The 21,457-nt window shown below is 41.5% G+C and overlaps 1 protein-coding gene across 2 annotated transcripts in view; it reads right to left on the bottom strand.

Annotated features, from left to right (window-relative positions):
• The window catches only part of LOC135530516 (butyrophilin subfamily 2 member A1-like), a 47,518-nt gene extending 26,966 nt beyond the window's left edge, over positions 1 to 20,552 (bottom strand). Inside the window, exons 1-7 of one of the 2 annotated variants that reach the window (XM_064958824.1) lie at positions 20,406 to 20,552; positions 20,193 to 20,261; positions 18,056 to 18,406; positions 17,630 to 17,911; positions 2,218 to 2,331; positions 1,219 to 1,239; positions 626 to 646 (exon numbers count right to left, since the gene is read on the bottom strand). In XM_064958824.1, coding sequence (XP_064814896.1) covers positions 626 to 646; positions 1,219 to 1,239; positions 2,218 to 2,331; positions 17,630 to 17,911; positions 18,056 to 18,406; positions 20,193 to 20,259 — 856 coding nt within the window. In that variant the 5' untranslated portion in view covers positions 20,260 to 20,261; positions 20,406 to 20,552. The remainder of the gene's footprint in view (positions 1 to 625; positions 647 to 1,218; positions 1,240 to 2,217; positions 2,332 to 17,629; positions 17,912 to 18,055; positions 18,407 to 20,192; positions 20,262 to 20,405) is intronic. The other variant, XM_064958823.1, reaches the window with a different exon arrangement.
• Positions 20,553 to 21,457: the final 905 nt, after the last annotated feature.

Raw genomic sequence — 21,457 nt, 5'->3', positions numbered from 1 at the left:
CCAGGTCGCAGTTGTAAATGAGAACTTGTTCTCAACTAGCCTACCTGGTTAAATAAAGGTGAAATAAAAAAAAATAAAATAGAATAAATGAGTGTCACCTGATGAAGATCATCAAAGGTTAGTGATTAATTTTCTCTCTTTTTGTGCTTTTTGTGACTCCTCTCTTTGGCTGGAAAAATGGCTGTGTATTTCTGTGACTTGTTGGTGACCTAACATAATCGTTTGTGGAGCTTTCGCTGTAAAGCATTTTTTAAATCAGACACTGTGGCTGGATTAACGAGAATTGTATCTTTAAAATGGTGCCTAATACTTGTATGTTTGAGAAATTTGATTTATGAGATTTCTGTTGATTTGTATTTGGCGCCCTGCAATTTCATTGGCTGTTGGCGAGGGGTTCCGCTGTCCAAATACCTAGAAAGATTAACATGAACACCAGAAGATGTAGTCTCTCTCTGGGACTCTTTGTCTCATATCACTATTCCAACATCAGAAGGAACATCTTCAATGAGCTCAAAATAACCTTCTTAAAATGTTGTCGTACTTGAAGTCGGGAAATAAAAAAATAAAAAAAACTTTTGTGGTTCTAATAATATTTTCAAAATGATGATCTGAAGACACTACTTACAATTATCCTTCTTGAGGTAATCTGTAAATATGTAGAGTAGATGGAAGACAGAGAGAACATCATTAACATGAACACTAGAAGATGTAGTCTCCCTCTGGGACTTCTTGGTTAGGATTCAATCCAATGTGCAGTATATCGCAGGGCACTTTTTAAAGGCATTTTACACCGGCATTCACAGAGATCATATTCCTAGTAAACATGTTGACTCAAGCTTAAAATACCTTTAAAAGTCTGTTATAGTGTGCTGTGTTATAATGCGCCTTGAATTGAATCCCAGCCCTTATCTCATACCACTGTTCCAACATCAGAAGGAACATAAATGTGCTCAGCAACCAAAAAAAGACTTAAATGCTTCAAATAATTCTTGCCAAGTATTTTTTTAACCTTTATTTTAACTAGGCAAGTCAGTTAAGAACAAATTCTTATTTTCAATGACTGCCTAGGAACAGTGAGTTAACTGCCTGTTCAGGGGAAGAACGACAGATTTGTACCTTGTCAGCTCGTGGATTTGACCTTGCAACCTTCCAATTACTACTCCAACGCTCTAACCACTAGGCTACCCTGCCATACCAATATATGAAGACACCACTTACCTCGCTCCTCAGTGAGGTCATCTGTAAATATGTAGAGTAGATGGAAGACAGTGAGAACATCATTAACATGAACATTAGAAGATGTAGTCTCTTTCTGGAACTCATATCACTTCTTAAACGTCGCAAATTCTAATTGAGTTCCACCATCTAATTGAGTTCCAGAGTACCTCTGTGTGACAACTTCTCCAATGAAGATATTCTACCCTACCACCACTTTGTAATTTCATTCATTAAATGTGACTGGTCCACCAGTGATCCAGGTGTATCAGAGATGACCTCTCTCTAGTCTAGTGGTTCTCTACAGCCTCAACACATCCTGTTCTAGAACATCAACATTAATGTGACTGGTCCATCAGTGATCACGGTGAATCAGAGATGACCTCTCTCTAGTCTAGTGGTTCTCTACAGCCTCAACACATCCTGTTCTAGAACATCAACATTAATGTGACTGGTCCACCAGTGATCCAGGTGTATCAGAGATGACCTCTCTCTAGTCTAGTGGTTCTCTACAGCCTCAACACAACATCAACATTAATGTGACTGGTCCACCAGTGATCCAGGTGTATCAGAGATGACCTCTCTCTAGTCTAGTGGTTCTCTACAGCCTCAACACAACATCAACATTAATGTGACTGGTCCACCAGTGATCCAGGTGTATCAGAGATGACCTCTCTCTAGTCTAGTGGTTCTCTACAGCCTCAACACAACATCAACATTAATGTGACTGGTCCATCAGTGATCACGGTGAATCAGACAATAAGGACTGACAATAGGACAATAAGGACAATAAAACTACTACTTTCCCCACTGCAGTTTAAATTGAACAATTATCACACCTGCAGATTAAATCAGTCTTCAGTGTCAACATGTTAATCACCTGCAGGTTTAGTATATTATCCTGTATCCGTATAATACAACCACAGTGATGTGGTGAGGTTGAAGAAAACATTGCAGACATTTCATTCCAACAATTAAATGTTCATATAATTTCTCCATTACCATTCTTATTGCATATGCAGTAGACAGCCAGAGATAATCCAATCACAGTGACGGCTCCCAGACAGCATAAGACAATCAAGGATAATTTCCATGGGGTTGGATCAAATAACTCACCTAAAACACACATATCATTACACATCAATAACAGGGTTTGGTACTAATACTACAACACATCATTACATATCAACAATAGGGTTTAGTACTAATACTACCACACATCATTACACATCAACAACAGGGTTTGATACAAATACTATGAGACACTATTACACATCAACAACAGGGTTTGGTACTAATACTACCACACATCATGACACATTAACAACAGGGTTTGATACAAATACTATGAGACATTATTACACATCAACAACAGGGTTTGGTACTAATACTACCACACATCATGACACATTAACAACAGGGTTTGGTACTAATACTACCACACATTATTACAAATCAACAACAGGGTTTGGTACTAATACTACCACACATCATTACACATCAACAACAGGGGTTGGTACTAATACTACCACACATCATTACACATCAACAACAGGGTTTGATACAAATACTCCCACACATCATTACACATCAACAACAGGGTTTGGTGCAAATACTACCACACATCAACAACAGGGTTTGGTACTAATACTACCACACCTCATTACACATCAACAACAGGGTTTGGTACTAATACTACCACACATCAACAACAGGGTTGGTACTAATACTACCACACATCAACAACAGGGTTTGGTACTAACACTACCACACATCATTACACCTCAACAACAGGGTTTGGTACTAATACTACCACACATCATTACACAACAACAGGGTTTGGCACTAATACTACCACACATCAACAACAGGGTTTGATACAAGTACTAACACACATCAACAACAGGGTTTCCGGTTCCGGGTTGGAGCGAGCGGTCGCATCTACACTTCGGTCCGCAGGTAGTATAACTTTTCATTACATTTTCATTACATTTCATTATAGTACAACGGTTTGATTTGTCTAATCTTAGCAATTTCTTCTTGCTAGCTACATAGCCGTCTTTGTATCAAAGATAATTGCGTAATTATCGTATTTCGTCGTCCTAACGTAGTCTACACTGCTATCTGCCCAGCAGCTAGCGAACGCCCACCGTCTACTAGCACTGTAGAAACTATTACACTCAACTGAACGACTCGATTAGTGTAGTGTTAGCTAGCTACATAGCTGTCTTTGCTGTCTTCGTATCCAAGATAATTGTGTAGTTTAGAGTGTGTAGACTTAGAGTGATTATCTTAATTTACCGAGGTTAGCTAGCCAGCTATTTGTCGTCCTTAACGTAGGAGATACTGCTAGCTAGCTAGCCAACAGCTAGCCAACGTCTACTGAATAGAACTTCAACAACCCGGTCAACATTCCGCTTCGCTCCACAGGTAGTATCACATTTTCATTTCACTTCATTACAGTACAACGGTTTGATTTGTTTGATCGTAGCTAGCTAGCTACATAGCCGTCTTTGTATCTAAGACAATTGTGTAGTCTAGAGCGATTTTCTAGGTTAGCTAGCCAGCTATTGTCGTTCTTTTAACGTAACGTAACGTAATCAACACTGCTAGCTAGCCAGCTAGCCAGCTAGCCCCCGAATAGCAGCACTTTAGAAACTATTACACTCGACGGAACGACTTGATTGGTGTAGTGTCAACAAAGCAGCCACTGCCAGCTAGCCTACAAAGTCAACAACGCAGCCACTGCCAGCTAGCCTACTCCAGCAGTACTGTATCATTTCAATCATTTTAGTCTATAAGATTCTTGCTACGTAAGCTTAACTTTCTGAACATTTGAGATGTGTAGTCCACTTGTCATTCCAATCTCCTTTGCATTAGCGTAGCCTCTTCTGTAGCCTGTCAACTATGTGTCTATCTATCCCTGTTCTCTCCTCTCTGCACAGACCATACAAACGCTCCACACCGCGTGGCCGCGGCCACCCTAATCTGGTGGTCCCAGCGCGCACGACCCACGTGGAGTTCCAGGTCTCCGGTAGCCTCTGGAACTGCCGATCTGCGGCCAACAAGGCAGACTTCATCTCAGCCTATGCCTCCCTCCAGTCCCTCGACTTCTTGGCACTGACGGAAACATGGATCACCACAGATAACACTGCTACTCCTACTGCTCTCTCTTCGTCCGCCCACGTGTTCTCGCACACCCCGAGAGCTTCTGGTCAGCGGGGTGGTGGCCCCGGGATCCTCATCTCTCCCAAGTGATCATTCTCTCTTTCTCCCCTTACCCATCTGTCTATCGCCTCCTTTGAATTCCATGCTGTCACAGTTACCAGCCCTTTCAAGCTTAACATCCTTATCATTTATCGCCCTCCAGGTTCCCTCGGAGAGTTCATCAATGAGCTTGATGCCTTGATAAGCTCCTTTCCTGAGGACGGCTCACCTCTCACTGTCCTGGGCGACTTTAACCTCCCCTCGTCTACCTTTGACTCATTCCTCTCTGCCTCCTTCTTTCCACTCCTCTCCTCTTTTGACCTCACCCTCTCACCTTCCCCCCCTACTCACAAGGCAGGCAATACGCTCAACCTCATCTTTACTAGATGCTGTTCTTCCACTAACCTCATTGCAACTCCCCTCCAAGTCTCCGACCACTACCTTGTATCCTTTTCCCTCTCGCTCTCATCCAACACTTCCCACACTGCCCCTACTCGGATGGTATCGCGCCGTCCCAACCTTCGCTCTCTCTCCCCCGCTACTCTCTCCTCTTCCATCCTATCATCTCTTCCCTCTGCTCATACCTTCTCCAACCTATCTCCTGATTCTGCCTCCTCAACCCTCCTCTCTTCCCTTTCTGCATCCTTTGACTCTCTATGTCCCCTATCCTCCAGGCCGGCTCGGTCCTCCCTCCCGCTCCGTGGCTCGACGACTCACTGCGAGCTCACAGAACAGTGCTCCGGGCAGCCGAGCGGAAATGGAGGAAAACTCGCCTCCCTGCGGACCTGGCATCCTTTCACTCCCTCCTCTCTACATTTCCCTCCTCTGTCTCTGCTGCTAAAGCCACTTTCTACCACTCTAAATTCCAAGCATCTGCCTCTAACCCTAGGAAGCTCTTTGCCACCTTCTCCTCCCTCCTGAATCCTCCTCCCCCCCCCCCTCCTCCCTCTCTGCAGATGACTTCGTCAACCATTTTGAAAAGAAGGTCGACGACATCCGATCCTCGTTTGCTAAGTCAAACGACAACGCTGGTTCTGCTCACACTGCCCTACCCTGTGCTCTGACCTCTTTCTCCCCTCTCTCTCCAGATGAAATCTCGCTTCTTGTGACGGCCGGCCGCCCAACAACCTGCCCGCTTGACCCTATCCCCTCCTCTCTTCTCCAGACCATTTCCGGAGACCTTCTCCCTTACCTCACCTCGCTCATCAACTCATCCCTGACCGCTGGCTACGTCCCTTCCGTCTTCAAGAGAGCGAGAGTTGCACCCCTTCTGAAAAAACCTACACTCGATCCCTCCGATGTCAACAACTACAGACCAGTATCCCTTCTTTCTTTTCTCTCCAAAACTCTTGAACGTGCCGTCCTTGGCCAGCTCTCCCGCTATCTCTCTCAGAATGACCTTCTTGATCCAAATCAGTCAGGTTTCAAGACTAGTCATTCAACTGAGACTGCTCTTCTCTGTATCACAGAGGCGCTCCGCACTGCTAAAGCTAACTCTCTCTCCTCTGCTCTCATCCTTCTAGACCTATCGGCTGCCTTCGATACTGTGAACCATCAGATCCTCCTCTCCACCCTCTCCGAGTTGGGCATCTCCGGCGCGGCCCACGCTTGGATTGCGTCCTACCTGACAGGTCGCTCCTACCAGGTGGCGTGGCGAGAATCTGTCTCCTCGCCACGCGCTCTCACCACTGGGGTCCCCCAGGGCTCTGTTCTAGGCCCTCTCCTATTCTCGCTATACACCAAGTCACTTGGCTCTGTCATCACCTCACATGGTCTCTCCTATCATTGCTATGCAGACGACACACAATTAATCTTCTCCTTTCCCCCTTCTGATGACCAGGTGGTGAATCGCATCTCTGCATGTCTGGCAGACATATCAGTGTGGATGACGGATCACCACCTCAAGCTGAACCTCGACAAGACGGAGCTGCTCCTCCTCCCGGGGAAGGACTGCCCGTTCCATGATCTCGCCATCACGGTTGACAACTCCATTGTGTCCTCCTCCCAGAGCGCTAAGAACCTTGGCGTGATCCTGGACAACACCCTGTCGTTCTCATCAAGGCGGTGGCCCGTTCCTGTAGGTTCATGCTCTACAACATCCGCAGAGTACGACCCTGCCTCACACAGGAAGCGGCGCAGGTCCTAATCCAGGCACTTGTCATCTCCCGTCTGGATTACTGCAACTCGCTGTTGGCTGGGCTCCCTGCCTGTGCCATTAAAGCCCTACAACTCATCCAGAACGCCGCAGCCCGTCTGGTGTTCAACCTTCCCAAGTTCTCTCACGTCACCCCGCTCCTCCGCTCTCTCCACTGGCTTCCAGTTGAAGCTCGCATCCGCTACAAGACCATGGTGCTTGCCTACGGAGCTGTGAGGGGAACGGCACCCCAGTACCTCCAGGCTCTGATCAGGCCCTACACCCAAACAAGGGCACTGCGTTCATCCACCTCTGGCCTGCTCGCCTCCCTACCACTGAGGAAGTACAGTTCCCGCTCAGCACAGTCAAAACTGTTCGCTGCTCTGGCCCCCCAATGGTGGAACAAACTCCATCACGACGCCAGGACAGCGGAGTCAATCACCACCTTCCGGAGACACCTGAAACCCCACCTCTTCAAGGAATACCTAGGATAGGATAAAGTAATCCCTCTCACCCCCCCCCCCTTAAATGATTTAGATGCACTATTGTAAAGTGGCTGTTCCACTGGATGTCAGAAGGTGAATTCACCAATTTGTAAGTCGCTCTGGATAAGAGCGTCTGCTAAATGACTTAAATGTAAATGTTTTGTACTAACACTACCACACATCAACAACAGGGTTTGATACTAATACTACCACACATCAACAACAGGGTTTGGCACTAGTACTATCACACATCAACAACAGGGTTTGGTACTAATACTACCACACACATCATTACACATCAACAACAGAGTTTGGTACTAATACTACCACACATCATTACACATCAACAACAGTGTTTGGTACAAATACTACACATCATCAACAGGGTTTGGTACTAATACTACCACACATCATTACACAACAACAGGGTTTGGTACAAATACTACCACACATCATTACACCTCAACAACAGTGTTTGGTACAAATACTACACACATCATTACACATCAACAACAGGGTTTGGTACTACTTCTACCAAACACATCAACAACAGGGTTTGGTACAAGTACTACCACACATTATTACACATCAACAACAGAGTTGGGTACTAATACTAACACACATCATTACACATCAACAACAGGGTTTGATACTAGTCCTATCACACATCAAAAACAGGGTTTGGTACTAATACTACCACACATCAACACAGGGTTTGGTACTAACACTACCACACACATCATTACACATCAACAACAGGGTTTGATACAAATACTATGATACATTATTACACATCAACAACAGGGTTTGGTACTAATACTACCACACATCATTACACATCAACAACAGGGGTTGGTACTAATACTACCACACATCATTACACATCAACAACAGGGTTTGATACAAATACTACCACACATCATTACACATCAACGACAGGGTTTTGTGCTAATACTACCACACATCAACAACAGGGTTTGGTACTAATACTACCACACCTCATGACACATCAACAACAGGGTTTGGTACTAATACTACTACACATTAACAACAGGATTGGTACTAATACTACCACACATCATTACACCTCAACAACAGGGTTTGATACAAGTACTAACACACATCAACAACAGGGTTTTGTAATAACACTACCACACATCAACAACAGGGTTTGATACTAATACTACCACACATCATTACACATCAACAACAGGGTTTGGTACTAATACTACCACACATCAACAACAGGGTTTGGTACTAGTACTATCACACATCAACAACAGGGTTTGGTACTAATACTACCACACACATCATTACACATCAACAACAGGGTTTGGTACTAATACTACCACACATCATTACACATCAACAACAGGGTTTGGAACTAATACTGCCACACATCAACAACAGGGTTTGGTACTAATACTACCACACATCAACAACAGGGTTTGGTACTAATACTGCCACACATCAACAACAGGGTTTGGTACTAATACTACCACACATCATTACACAACAACAGGGTTTGGTACTACTTCTACCAAACACATCAACAACAGGGTTTGGTACTAGTACTGCCACACATCAACAACAGGGTTTGGTACAAATACTACCACACATCATTACTGTTACGAATCCCTTTTGGCCCGACAGTCTAGGGGGGATGGTAATGAGACTCGTAACATAACTCATGCAAATTATTATTGTGACAAAGGAAAAGTGTGAACGAAATAAGCACGACAACTGAAATCTACCGTCAAACTCTAGGTTTATTTATAAACACACGATAATGGGGGGAGCAGGAAAAGGGGCTGGGCTGGACCCAAGGAAAGAAACAATAAGTATTCGAAAACACCCCTAAGCTAGACTAGCCTACTTTAACAACAGCTAACTAACTAACCAAAAATACAGTGGGTGGTCCGCCCAGTTCTAACTAGTGTATTTAACAAAGTTCACCTACGGGTAGTGTATGCCCATTGTCTTGGTTTCCCCCTTTTCCACCAGCAATCAAACAAACACCATAACCAAAAACAATACTCACAGGTGATGACAAAGTGCTATGAGGTGCTTAAACAAAAGAGAGGTTACGACACAAAGCGAGAGTGAAACACAGAGACCTACAGACATGGCATTTACAGAGAGATTGAGCTGAGCTGAGCTGAGCTGAGCTGAGCTACAGAACAAACAAATGATGGGGTTTTTAAAACATGGGAAAGGAACTGTGATAGGTCAGGAAATATGAGGAGGTGTGTCTTCTGATTGTTGACTGATTGTTGACTGATTGGGGAGTGATGATTTTCACCTGTGAGGGGAGAAGGAGAGAAAAGAAACACACACACAGGATACACACACACACAGGATAACTGTGTCTGTAACAATTACACATCAACAACAGGGTTTGGTACTACTTCTACCAAACACATCAACAACAGGGTTTGGTACTAGTACTACCACACATCAACAACAGAGTTGGGTACTAATATTACCACACATCATTACACATCAACACCAGGGTTTGGTACTAATACTACCACACATCATTACACATCAACAACAGGGTTTGGTACTAATACTACCACACATCATTACACATCAACAACAGGGTTTGTTACTAATACTACCACACATCAACAACAGGGTTTGATACTAGTACTATCACACACCAACAACAGGGTTTTGTACTAATACTGCCACACATCAACAACAGGGTCTGATACTAATACTACCACACATCAACAACAGGGTTTGGTACTAATACTACCACACATCAACAGCAGGGTTTGGTACTAATACTACCACGCATCATTACACATCAACAACAGGGTTTGGTACTAATACTGCCACACATCAACAACAGGGTTTGGTACTAATACTACCACACATCAACAACAGGGTTTGGTACTAATACTGCCACACATCAACAACAGGGTTTGGTACTAATACTACCACACATCAACAACAGAGTTTGGTACTAATACTACCACACATCATTACACATCAACAACAGGGGTTGGTACTAATACTGCCACACATCAACAACAGGGTTTGGTACTAATACTACCACACATAAACAACAGGGTTTGGTACTAATACTACCACACATCATTACACATCAACAACAGTGTTTGGTACAAATACTACACACATCATTACACATCATCAACAGGGTTTGGTACTAATACTACCACACATCATTACACAACAACAGGGTTTGGTACAAATACTACCACACATCATTACACCTCAACAACAGTGTTTGGTACAAATACTACACACATCATTACACATCAACAACAGGGTTTGGTACTACTTCTACCAAACACATCAACAACAGGGTTTGGTACAAGTACTACCACACATTATTACACATCAACAACAGAGTTGGGTACTAATACTAACACACATCATTACACATCAACAACAGGGTTTGGTACTAATACTACCACACATCATTACACATAAACAACAGGGTTTGATACTAGTCCTATCACACATCAAAAACAGGGTTTGGTACTAATACTACCACACATCAACACAGGGTTTGGTACTAACACTACCACACACATCATTACACATCAACAACAGGGTTTGATACAAATACTATGAGACATTATTACACATCAACAACAGGGTTTGGTACTAATACTACCACACATCATTACACATCAACAACAGGGGTTGGTACTAATACTACCACACATCATTACACATCAACAACATGGTTTGATACAAATACTACCACACATCATTACACATCAACGACAGGGTTTGGTGCTAATACTACCACACATCAACAACAGGGTTTGGTACTAATACTACCACACCTCATGACACATCAACAACAGGGTTTGGTACTAATACTACCACACATTAACAACAGGATTGGTACTAATACTACCACACATCATTACACCTCAACAACAGGGTTTGATACAAGTACTAACACACATCAACAACAGGGTTTTGTACTAACACTACCACACATCAACAACAGGGTTTGATACTAATACTACCACACATCATTACACATCAACAACAGGGTTTGGTACTAATACTACCACACATCAACAACAGGGTTTGGTACTAGTACTATCACACATCAACAACAGGGTTTGGTACTAATACTACCACACACATCATTACACATCAACAACAGGGTTTGGTACTAATACTACCACACATCATTACACATCAACAACAGGGTTTGGAACTAATACTGCCACACATCAACAACAGGGTTTGGTACTAATACTACCACACATCAACAACAGGGTTTGGTACTAATACTGCCACACGTCAACAACAGGGTTTGGTACTAATACTACCACACATCATTACACAACAACAGGGTTTGGTACAAATACTACCACACATCATTACACATCAACAACAGGGTTTGGTACTACTTCTACCAAACACATCAACAACAGGGTTTGGTACAAGTACTACCACACATTATTACACATCAACAACAGAGTTGGGTACTAATACTAACACACATCATTACACATCAACAACAGGGTTTGGTACTAATACTACCACACATCATTACACATAAACAACAGGGTTTGATACTAGTCCTATCACACATCAAAAACAGGGTTTGGTACTAATACTACCACACATCAACACAGGGTTTGGTACTAACACTACCACACACATCATTACACATCAACAACAGGGTTTGATACAAATACTATGAGACATTATTACACATCAACAACAGGGTTTGGTACTAATACTACCACACATCATTACACATCAACAACAGGGGTTGGTACTAATACTACCACACATCATTACACATCAACAACAGGGTTTGATACAAATACTACCACACATCATTACACATCAACGACAGGGTTTGGTGCTAATACTACCACACATCAACAACAGGGTTTGGTACTAATACTACCACACCTCATGACACATCAACAACAGGGTTTGGTACTAATACTACCACACATTAACAACAGGATTGGTACTAATACTACCACACATCATTACACCTCAACAACAGGGTTTGATACAAGTACTAACACACATCAACAACAGGGTTTTGTACTAACACTACCACACATCAACAACAGGGTTTGATACTAATACTACCACACATCATTACACATCAACAACAGGGTTTGGTACTAATACTACCACACATCAACAACAGGGTTTGGTACTAGTACTATCACACATCAACAACAGGGTTTGGTACTAATACTACCACACACATCATTACACATCAACAACAGGGTTTGGTACTAATACTACCACACATCATTACACATCAACAACAGGGTTTGGAACTAATACTGCCACACATCAACAACAGGGTTTGGTACTAATACTACCACACATCAACAACAGGGTTTGGTACTAATACTGCCACACGTCAACAACAGGGTTTGGTACTAATACTACCACACATCATTACACAACAACAGGGTTTGGTACAAATACTACCACACATCATTACACATCAACAACAGGGTTTGGTACTACTTCTACCAAACACATCAACAACAGGGTTTGGTACTAGTACTACCACACATCAACAACAGTGTTTGGTACACATACTACACACATCATTACACATCATCAACAGGGTTTGGTACTAATACTACCACACATCATTACACAACAACAGGGTTTGGTACAAATACTACCACACATCATTACTGTTACGAATCCCTTTTGGCCCGACAGTCTAGGGGGGATGGTAATGAGACTCGTAACATAACTCATGCAAATTATTATTGTGACAAAGGAAAAGTGTGAACGAAATAAGCACGACAACTGAAATCTACCGTCAAACTCTAGGTTTATTTATAAACACACGGTAATGGGGGGAGCAGGAAAAGGGGCTGGGCTGGACCCAAGGAAAGAAACAATAAGTATTCGAAAACACCCCTAAGCTAGACTAGCCTACTTTAACAACAGCTAACTAACTAACCAAAAATACAGTGGGTGGTCCGCCCAGTTCTAACTAGTGTATTTAACAAAGTTCACCTACGGGTAGTGTATGCCCATTGTCTTGGTTTCCCCCTTTTCCACCAGCAATCAAACAAACACCATAACCAAAAACAATACTCACAGGTGATGACAAAGTGCTATGAGGTGCTTAAACAAAAGAGAGGTTAAGACACAAAGCGAGAGTGAAACACAGAGACCTACAGACATGGCATTTACAGAGAGATTGGATTGAGCTGAGCTGAGCTGAGCTGAGCTGAGCTGAGCTGAGCTGAGCTGAGCTGAGCTGAGCTACAGAACAAACAAATGATGGGGTTTTTAAAACATGGGAAAGGAACTGTGATAGGTCAGGAAATATGAGGAGGTGTGTCGTCTGATTGTTGACTGATTGTTGACTGATTGGGGAGTGATGATTTTCACCTGTGAGGGGAGAAGGAGAGAAAAGAAACACACACACAGGATACACACACACACAGGATAACTGTGTCTGTAACAATTACACATCAACAACAGGGTTTGGTACTACTTCTACCAAACACATCAACAACAGGGTTTGGTACTAGTACTACCACACATCAACAACAGAGTTGGGTACTAATATTACCACACATCATTACACATCAACACCAGGGTTTGGTACTAATACTACCACACATCATTACACATCAACAACAGGGTTTGGTACTAATACTACCACACATCATTACACATCAACAACAGGGTTTGTTACTAATACTACCACACATCAACAACAGGGTTTGATACTAGTACTATCACACACCAACAACAGGGTTTTGTACTAATACTGCCACACATCAACAACAGGGTCTGATACTAATACTACCACACATCAACAACAGGGTTTGGTACTAGTACTATCACACATCAACAGCAGGGTTTGGTACTAATACTACCACGCATCATTACACATCAACAACAGGGTTTGGTACTAATACTGCCACACATCAACAACAGGGTTTGGTACTAATACTACCACACATCAACAACAGGGTTTGGTACTAATACTGCCACACATCAACAACAGGGTCTGATACTAATACTACCACACATCAACAACAGGGTTTGGTACTAGTACTATCACACATCAACAGCAGGGTTTGGTACTAATACTACCACAACATCATTACACATCAACAACAGGGTTTGGTACTAATACTGCCACACATCAACAACAGGGTTTGGTACTAATACTACCACACATCAACAACAGGGTTTGGTACTAATACTGCCACACATCAACAACAGGGTTTGGTACTAATACTACCACACATCAACAACAGGGTTTGGTACTAATACTACCACACATCATTACACATCAACAACAGTGTTTGGTACAAATACTACCACACATCATTACACATCATCAACATGGTTTGCTACTAATACTACCACACATCATTACACAACAACAGGGTTTGGTACAAATACTACCACACATCATTACACATCAACAACAGGGTTTGGTACTACTTCTACCAAACACATCAACAACAGGGTTTGGTACTAGTACTACCACACATCAACAACAGGGTTTAGTACTAATACTACCACACATTATTACACATCAACAACAGAGTTGGGTACTAATACTACCTGGGTACTAATACTACCACACATCAACAACAGGGTTTGGTACTAATACTGCCACACATCAACAACAGGGTCTGATACTAATACTACCACACATCAACAACAGGGTTTGGTACTAGTACTATCACACATCAACAGCAGGGTTTGGTACTAATACTACCACGCATCATTACACATCAACAACAGGGTTTGGTACTAATACTGCCACACATCAACAACAGGGTTTGGTACTAATACTACCACACATCAACAACAGGGTTTGGTACTAATACTGCCACACATCAACAACAGGGTTTGGTACTAATACTACCACACATCAACAACAGGGTTTGGTACTAATACTACCACACATCATTACACATCAACAACAGTGTTTGGTACAAATACTACCACACATCATTACACATCATCAACATGGTTTGCTACTAATACTACCACACATCATTACACAACAACAGGGTTTGGTACAAATACTACCACACATCATTACACATCAACAACAGGGTTTGGTACTACTTCTACCAAACACATCAACAACAGGGTTTGGTACTAGTACTACCACACATCAACAACAGGGTTTAGTACTAATACTACCACACATTATTACACATCAACAACAGAGTTGGGTACTAATACTACCTGGGTACTAATACTACCACACATCACTACACATCAACACCAGGGTTTGGTACTAATACTACCACCCATCGTTACACATCAACAACAGGGTTTGTTACTAATACTTCCACACATCAACAACAGGGTTTTATACTAGTACTATCACACATCAACAACAGGGTTTTGTACTAACACTGCCACACATCAACAACAGGGTTTGGTACTAATACTACCACACACATCAACAACAGGGTTTGGTACTACTACTAACACACATCATTACACATCAACAGGGTTTGGTACAAATACTACCACACATCAACAACAGGGTTTGGTACTAACACTACCACACACATCATTACACATCAACAACAGGGTTTGGTACTAATACTACCACACATCATTACACATCAACAACAGTGTTTAGTACAAATACTACCACACATCATTACACATCAACAACAGGGTTTGGTACTAATACTACCACACATCGTTACACATCAACAACAGGGTTTGTTACTAATACTACCACACATCAACAACAGGGTTTGATACTAGTACTATCACACATCAAAAACAGGGTTTAGTACTAATACTACCACACATTATTACACATCAACAACAGAGTTGGGTACTAATACTACCACACATCATTACACATCAACAACCGGGTTTGTTACTAATACTACCACACATCAACAACAGGGTTTGATACTAGTACTATCACACATCAACAACAGGGTTTGGTACTAATACTACCATACATTATTACACATCAACAACAGAGTTGGGTACTAATACTACCACACATCATTACACATCAACAACAGGGTTTGGTACTAATACTACCACACATCGTTACACATCAACAACAGGGTTTGTTACTAATACTACCACACATCAACAACAGGGTTTGATACTAGTACTATCACACATCAACAACAGGTTTTTGTACTAACACTGCCACACATCAACAACAGGGTCTGATACCAATACTACCACACATCACTAACAGGGTTTGGTACTAATACTACCACACACATCAACAACAGGGTTTGGTACTACTACTACCACACATAATTACACATCAACAACAGGGTTTTGTACTAACACTGCCACACATCAACAACAGGGTCTGATACTAATACTACCACACATCAACAACAGGGTTTGGTACTAATACTACCACACACATTAACAACAGGGTTTGGTACTAATACTACCACACATCAACAACAGGGTTTGGTACTAACACTACCACACACATCATTACACATCAACAACAGGGTTTGGTACTAATACTACCACACATCATTACACATCAACAACAGTGTTTAGTACAAATACTACCACACATCATTACACTTCAACAACAGGGTTTGGTACTAATACTACCACACATCGTTACACATCAACAACAGGGTTTGTTACTAATACTACCACACATCAACAACAGGGTTTGATACTAGTACTATCACACATCAACAACAGGGTTTAGTACTAATACTACCACACATTATTACACATCAACAACATAGTTGGGTACTAATACTACCACACATCATTACACATCAACAACCGGGTTTGTTACTAATACTACCACACATCAACAACAGGGTTTGATACTAGTACTATCACACATCAACAACAGGGTTTAGTACTAATACTACCACACATTATTACACATCAACAACAGAGTTGGGTACTAATACTACCACACATCATTACACATCAACAACAGGGTTTGGTACTAATACTACCACACATCGTTACACATCAACAACAGGGTTTGTTACTAATACTACCACACATCAACAACAGGGTTTGATACTAGTACTATCACACATCAACAACAGGTTTTTGTACTAACACTGCCACACATCAACAACAGGGTCTGATACCAATACTACCACACATCAACAACAGGGTTTGGTACTAATACTACCACACACATCAACAACAGGGTTTGGTACTACTACTACCACACATCATTACACATCAACAACAGGGTTTGGTACTAATACTACCACACATCATTACACATCATCAACATGGTTTGCTACTAATACTACCACACATCATTACACATCAACAGGGTTTGGTACAAATACTACCACACATCAACAACAGGGTTTGGTACTAATACTACCACACATCAACAACAGGGTTTGGTACTAACACTACCACACACATCATTACACATCAACAACAGGGTTTGGTACTAATACTACCACACATCAACAACAGGGTTGGGTACTAATACTACCACACAGCAGTGGATTGTGTCATAATAAACACTAATCTTTTGTATTGTCGTCTCAAAGCCTTTGGTTAAAACACATACTGGACATTAACACATTAATATATATAATATTATGTTGTTACTCACTAGGGAGGTGAATCTCTGTCTCCATGTTATCATTTATCTGGCTCTGTTGGACTCTGCAGGTAAAGTGGTTGGTGTCAGTCTCCTGGACAATGACATGTTGTTTGACTCTGTAGAAACCCTTGAAGTCTCTACGTATCTCAAGAGTTCGAGCAGAGAGATGGACTCCTTTACTGTCCAGCCACACCAGCTCAGGCTCAGGGTGCCAGCCTTCTGTTTCACACAGCAGACCCATCCCTCCCTCTCTGTGTCCCACAATGGACACCACTGGCTTGGATCCTACAGCTACAGACACACAGAGAGACTGGATGTTACCTGGTGAAAGGCTGTGAACAAATAGACACATACTGTATCCAGTAATATGAAGGAAAGAGGTGATGTCATTGTACTGTAGTTAGATTATTACATTAACATGAAAATAAACCTCACCTTTAACGAGGACTTGAATAGTGAAATCATCATACCAGCTCTTTGACTGAATAAAACATTTGTAATGTCCCTCATCAGTGCCTTGTACCCTGGTCAGTTTCAAAGAGGTGTTTCCCCTCCACAGTTCCTCTTGAAACAGTGAAGTTCTTCCACTATAGAAGAGAATCTGATCCTCTCGTATGATTCTGTGGTTTTGGTAACGAAAAACACGACCGTCTAAGAAGTCCAGGTTCAGCCAGTCCACTGTCATGTCCTCAGCGCTGATGTTGGGTTTGAGGTAACAGGGCAGAATGATGTCATCACCAGCTACAGCAACAATGGGATCAGTTGGACCAAGAACCTCAAACTTCTCTGAAGAGAAAAGACATATTAACAGTTTCAATAGTTTAGTGGTTTCCTCTCTCATCTGCACTGATCTGAAATACACTGTAGTATATATAGTAGTACTAGACACTGTGGTATATATAGTGGTACTAGACACTGTAGTATATAGAGTAGTATATATAGTTGTACTAGACACTGTAGTATATATAGTAGTACTAGACACTGTGGTATATATAGTAGTACTAGACACTGTAGTATATAGAGTAGTACTAGACACTGTAGTATATATAGTAGTACTAGACTGTCAGGATTTGGCCAGGGTTGTTCCGGGTTTTGGTCACTAGATGCCCCCATTGTGCTTTTTGACCTTATGTTTTTTCCCTTGTTCCCCATTATTATTTGCACCTGTGCCTCGTTTCCCCTGATTGTATCTAAACCCTTAGTTTCCCTCAGTTCTGTGCTCTGTGTTTGTATGTTAGCACCCAGCCCTAGTGTTCTGTGTATTCTTGTCGATTCCGGTGGATGCTCTTGTGGAATTCTGTTTTTGTTTTTGAGTATCTCTTGAGGCTTTTTTGTGCTATTCCTACCACCTTTTGGATTTGCCATTTTTGTATTGAAGGACTTCTCCTTTTTACTTTATTAAATACACCGTCTTAAGTACTGCTGTGTCTGCCTCATCTTCTGGGTTCTGCTGACTATTCGTGGCTCAGTTGGTTAAGTGACTGTTTCTCACTCCGGAGACCCAGGTTCGTAACCGGGTCCTGACACTAGACACTGTAGTATATATAGTAGTACTAGACACTGTAGTATATATAGTAGTACTAGACACTGTAGTGTATATATAGTAGTACTAGACACTGTAGTATATATAGTAGTACTAGACACTGTGGTATATATAGTAGTACTAGACACCGTAGTATATATAGTAGTACTAGACACCGTGGTATATATAGTAGTACTAGACACTGTAGTATTTATAGTAGTACTAGACACTGTAGTGTATATAGTAGTACTAGACACTGTAGTATTTATAGTAGTACTAGACACTGTAGTATTTATAGTAGTACTGGACACTGTAGTATATATAGTAGTATTAGACACTGTAGTATATATAGTAGTACTAGACACTGTAGTATATATAGTAGTACTAGACACTGTAGTATATATAGTAGTACTAGACACTAGTATATATAGTGGTACTATACACTGTAGGATATATAGTAGTACTATACACTGTAGTGTATATATAGTAGTACTAGACACTGTAGTATATATAGTAGTACTATACACTGTAGTACTATACACTGTAGTATATATAGTAGTACTAGACACTGTAGGATATATAGTAGTACTATACACTGTAGGATATATAGTAGTACTATAGGGTGGAGGCCTACAGAAGAGTTGGATTCACCATTTAGTTGTTACATCAGTGCAGAGGAAGGAAAGGAGACTAGGAGAGGAATCCACCTTAGGTTATGCACCTTAACACTACACAAGCAACTAAAGACACAATTAGATAATATTAATCACACACACACCAGAAAGATGAAGGAAAGGAGACCAGGAGAGGAAATCTCCTTTGGCCATGCACCCTAAAGGGATCTCCACAGTTTACACAATGGAGCTGACGGACAATAGTAGTAGAACTATGTAGACAGAGAAGCAAAAGGACCTCATTCGGCTCTGTTTGATTAGACTGTGTAGAACCCTTAAGACCACAATAGTGACTAAAGACACAATGAGATCATATTAAATCACACACGCAGAGGTATTGAAGGCAGTGAGATATTAAATGTGTATTGTACTGTACCAGAGCCTGCTGTGTGTAGGAGATATAGAAGAATCACACACAGACAGTCTAGCTGAGTCACCTTCATCCCTGAAAAAGACAATTAGATTCATCATAAAGACAAAGACTAACATAACTTGAAACCAGCAAAGCAATACTGAAGCATCACTTCTACAATAACAATGGATAATATAGTAGAACACATTTCAAAAGACAAGTAGCTGATCCATTTACCTGGTTGAATCAGTCCTATTGAGGCACTGCAGTCTGATAAATGTACTAGTGTTCTGTGATCAAACTATTGTGATGTGATCAAACTACCTGCTTTCTATTCCTTGGAACAAGAACCTGTTCAACTGCATCGCTGCACACAACTGTTGCATAGTGAGCTCAGATCAGATAACATGGGTGTGAACTGTGGGGGTAAGTTTTGGTTGTGGACTCCAAGCCTGGCTGATGTGCAGACCACATGACATAGAGAGGTCTATAACCCAAGCAAAACACATTATAGTTTACTTAAATCTGTGCCACTCCTTTTATATAGTATGATATGTTTATGTTAGGTTACATGACTAGACTAGATGTAACTTAGTAAACGTAAATACAGAACATTTAAATTAGTATATGTTACGTTTGATATGGTCACATAAGACAGATGGTTATTTAAGGCAAAACTGAAAGGAGGGTGGTTGGTCGAGGTGGAAGTATAACATAAACATCTAGTGTAATGATCTAGTGGTAACGTGTTTGAATCTCACCACAGACAAACACACTCCATTTGAATGTACATTAAAAGGAACAGCCAAGGAGAGCAAGGCTTTCAAACCTTTCTAGAGGCTCTTTAATGTCTTGTGTTTTCCCACAGGAAGTCCCTTACATTTTACAGTCCATAGTTTTCCTCCACAGATCTTATTATTCAGCACCAGTGAACTATAGGTCACATTCATTTCATATCTTTAGAATGAGCAAAGGCCTCCTTGAAGATGTAGATAGGCAGCGGGAACAGGTGTGAGAAACTGTCACAAACCCAAATATCAAACACACAAAGCGGAAATAAGGAATCAAATAAAAAAACATTTCCGCAAACACTGATCCCTCTTTCCCTATGAGCATCACTATCCCATTATCCTTAAAGGGGCAATCTGGGAATCAAATAACTAAACGTTCTCCCATCACTTTCTTTGGTAAACAGCTGAGGGATTGAGCTGAAGAAATGAAACCACACAAATTCATAAAGTGAGCTTTGGATGCAAGGACTGACCATCCATGAAATTAGAGTTGTAGCC

Source organism: Oncorhynchus masou, unplaced genomic scaffold (genome assembly GCF_036934945.1).
Source record: "Oncorhynchus masou masou isolate Uvic2021 unplaced genomic scaffold, UVic_Omas_1.1 unplaced_scaffold_1360, whole genome shotgun sequence".
Classification (NCBI taxonomy): domain Eukaryota; kingdom Metazoa; phylum Chordata; class Actinopteri; order Salmoniformes; family Salmonidae; genus Oncorhynchus; species Oncorhynchus masou.
This window is presented reverse-complemented; position numbering and strand designations above follow the sequence as displayed.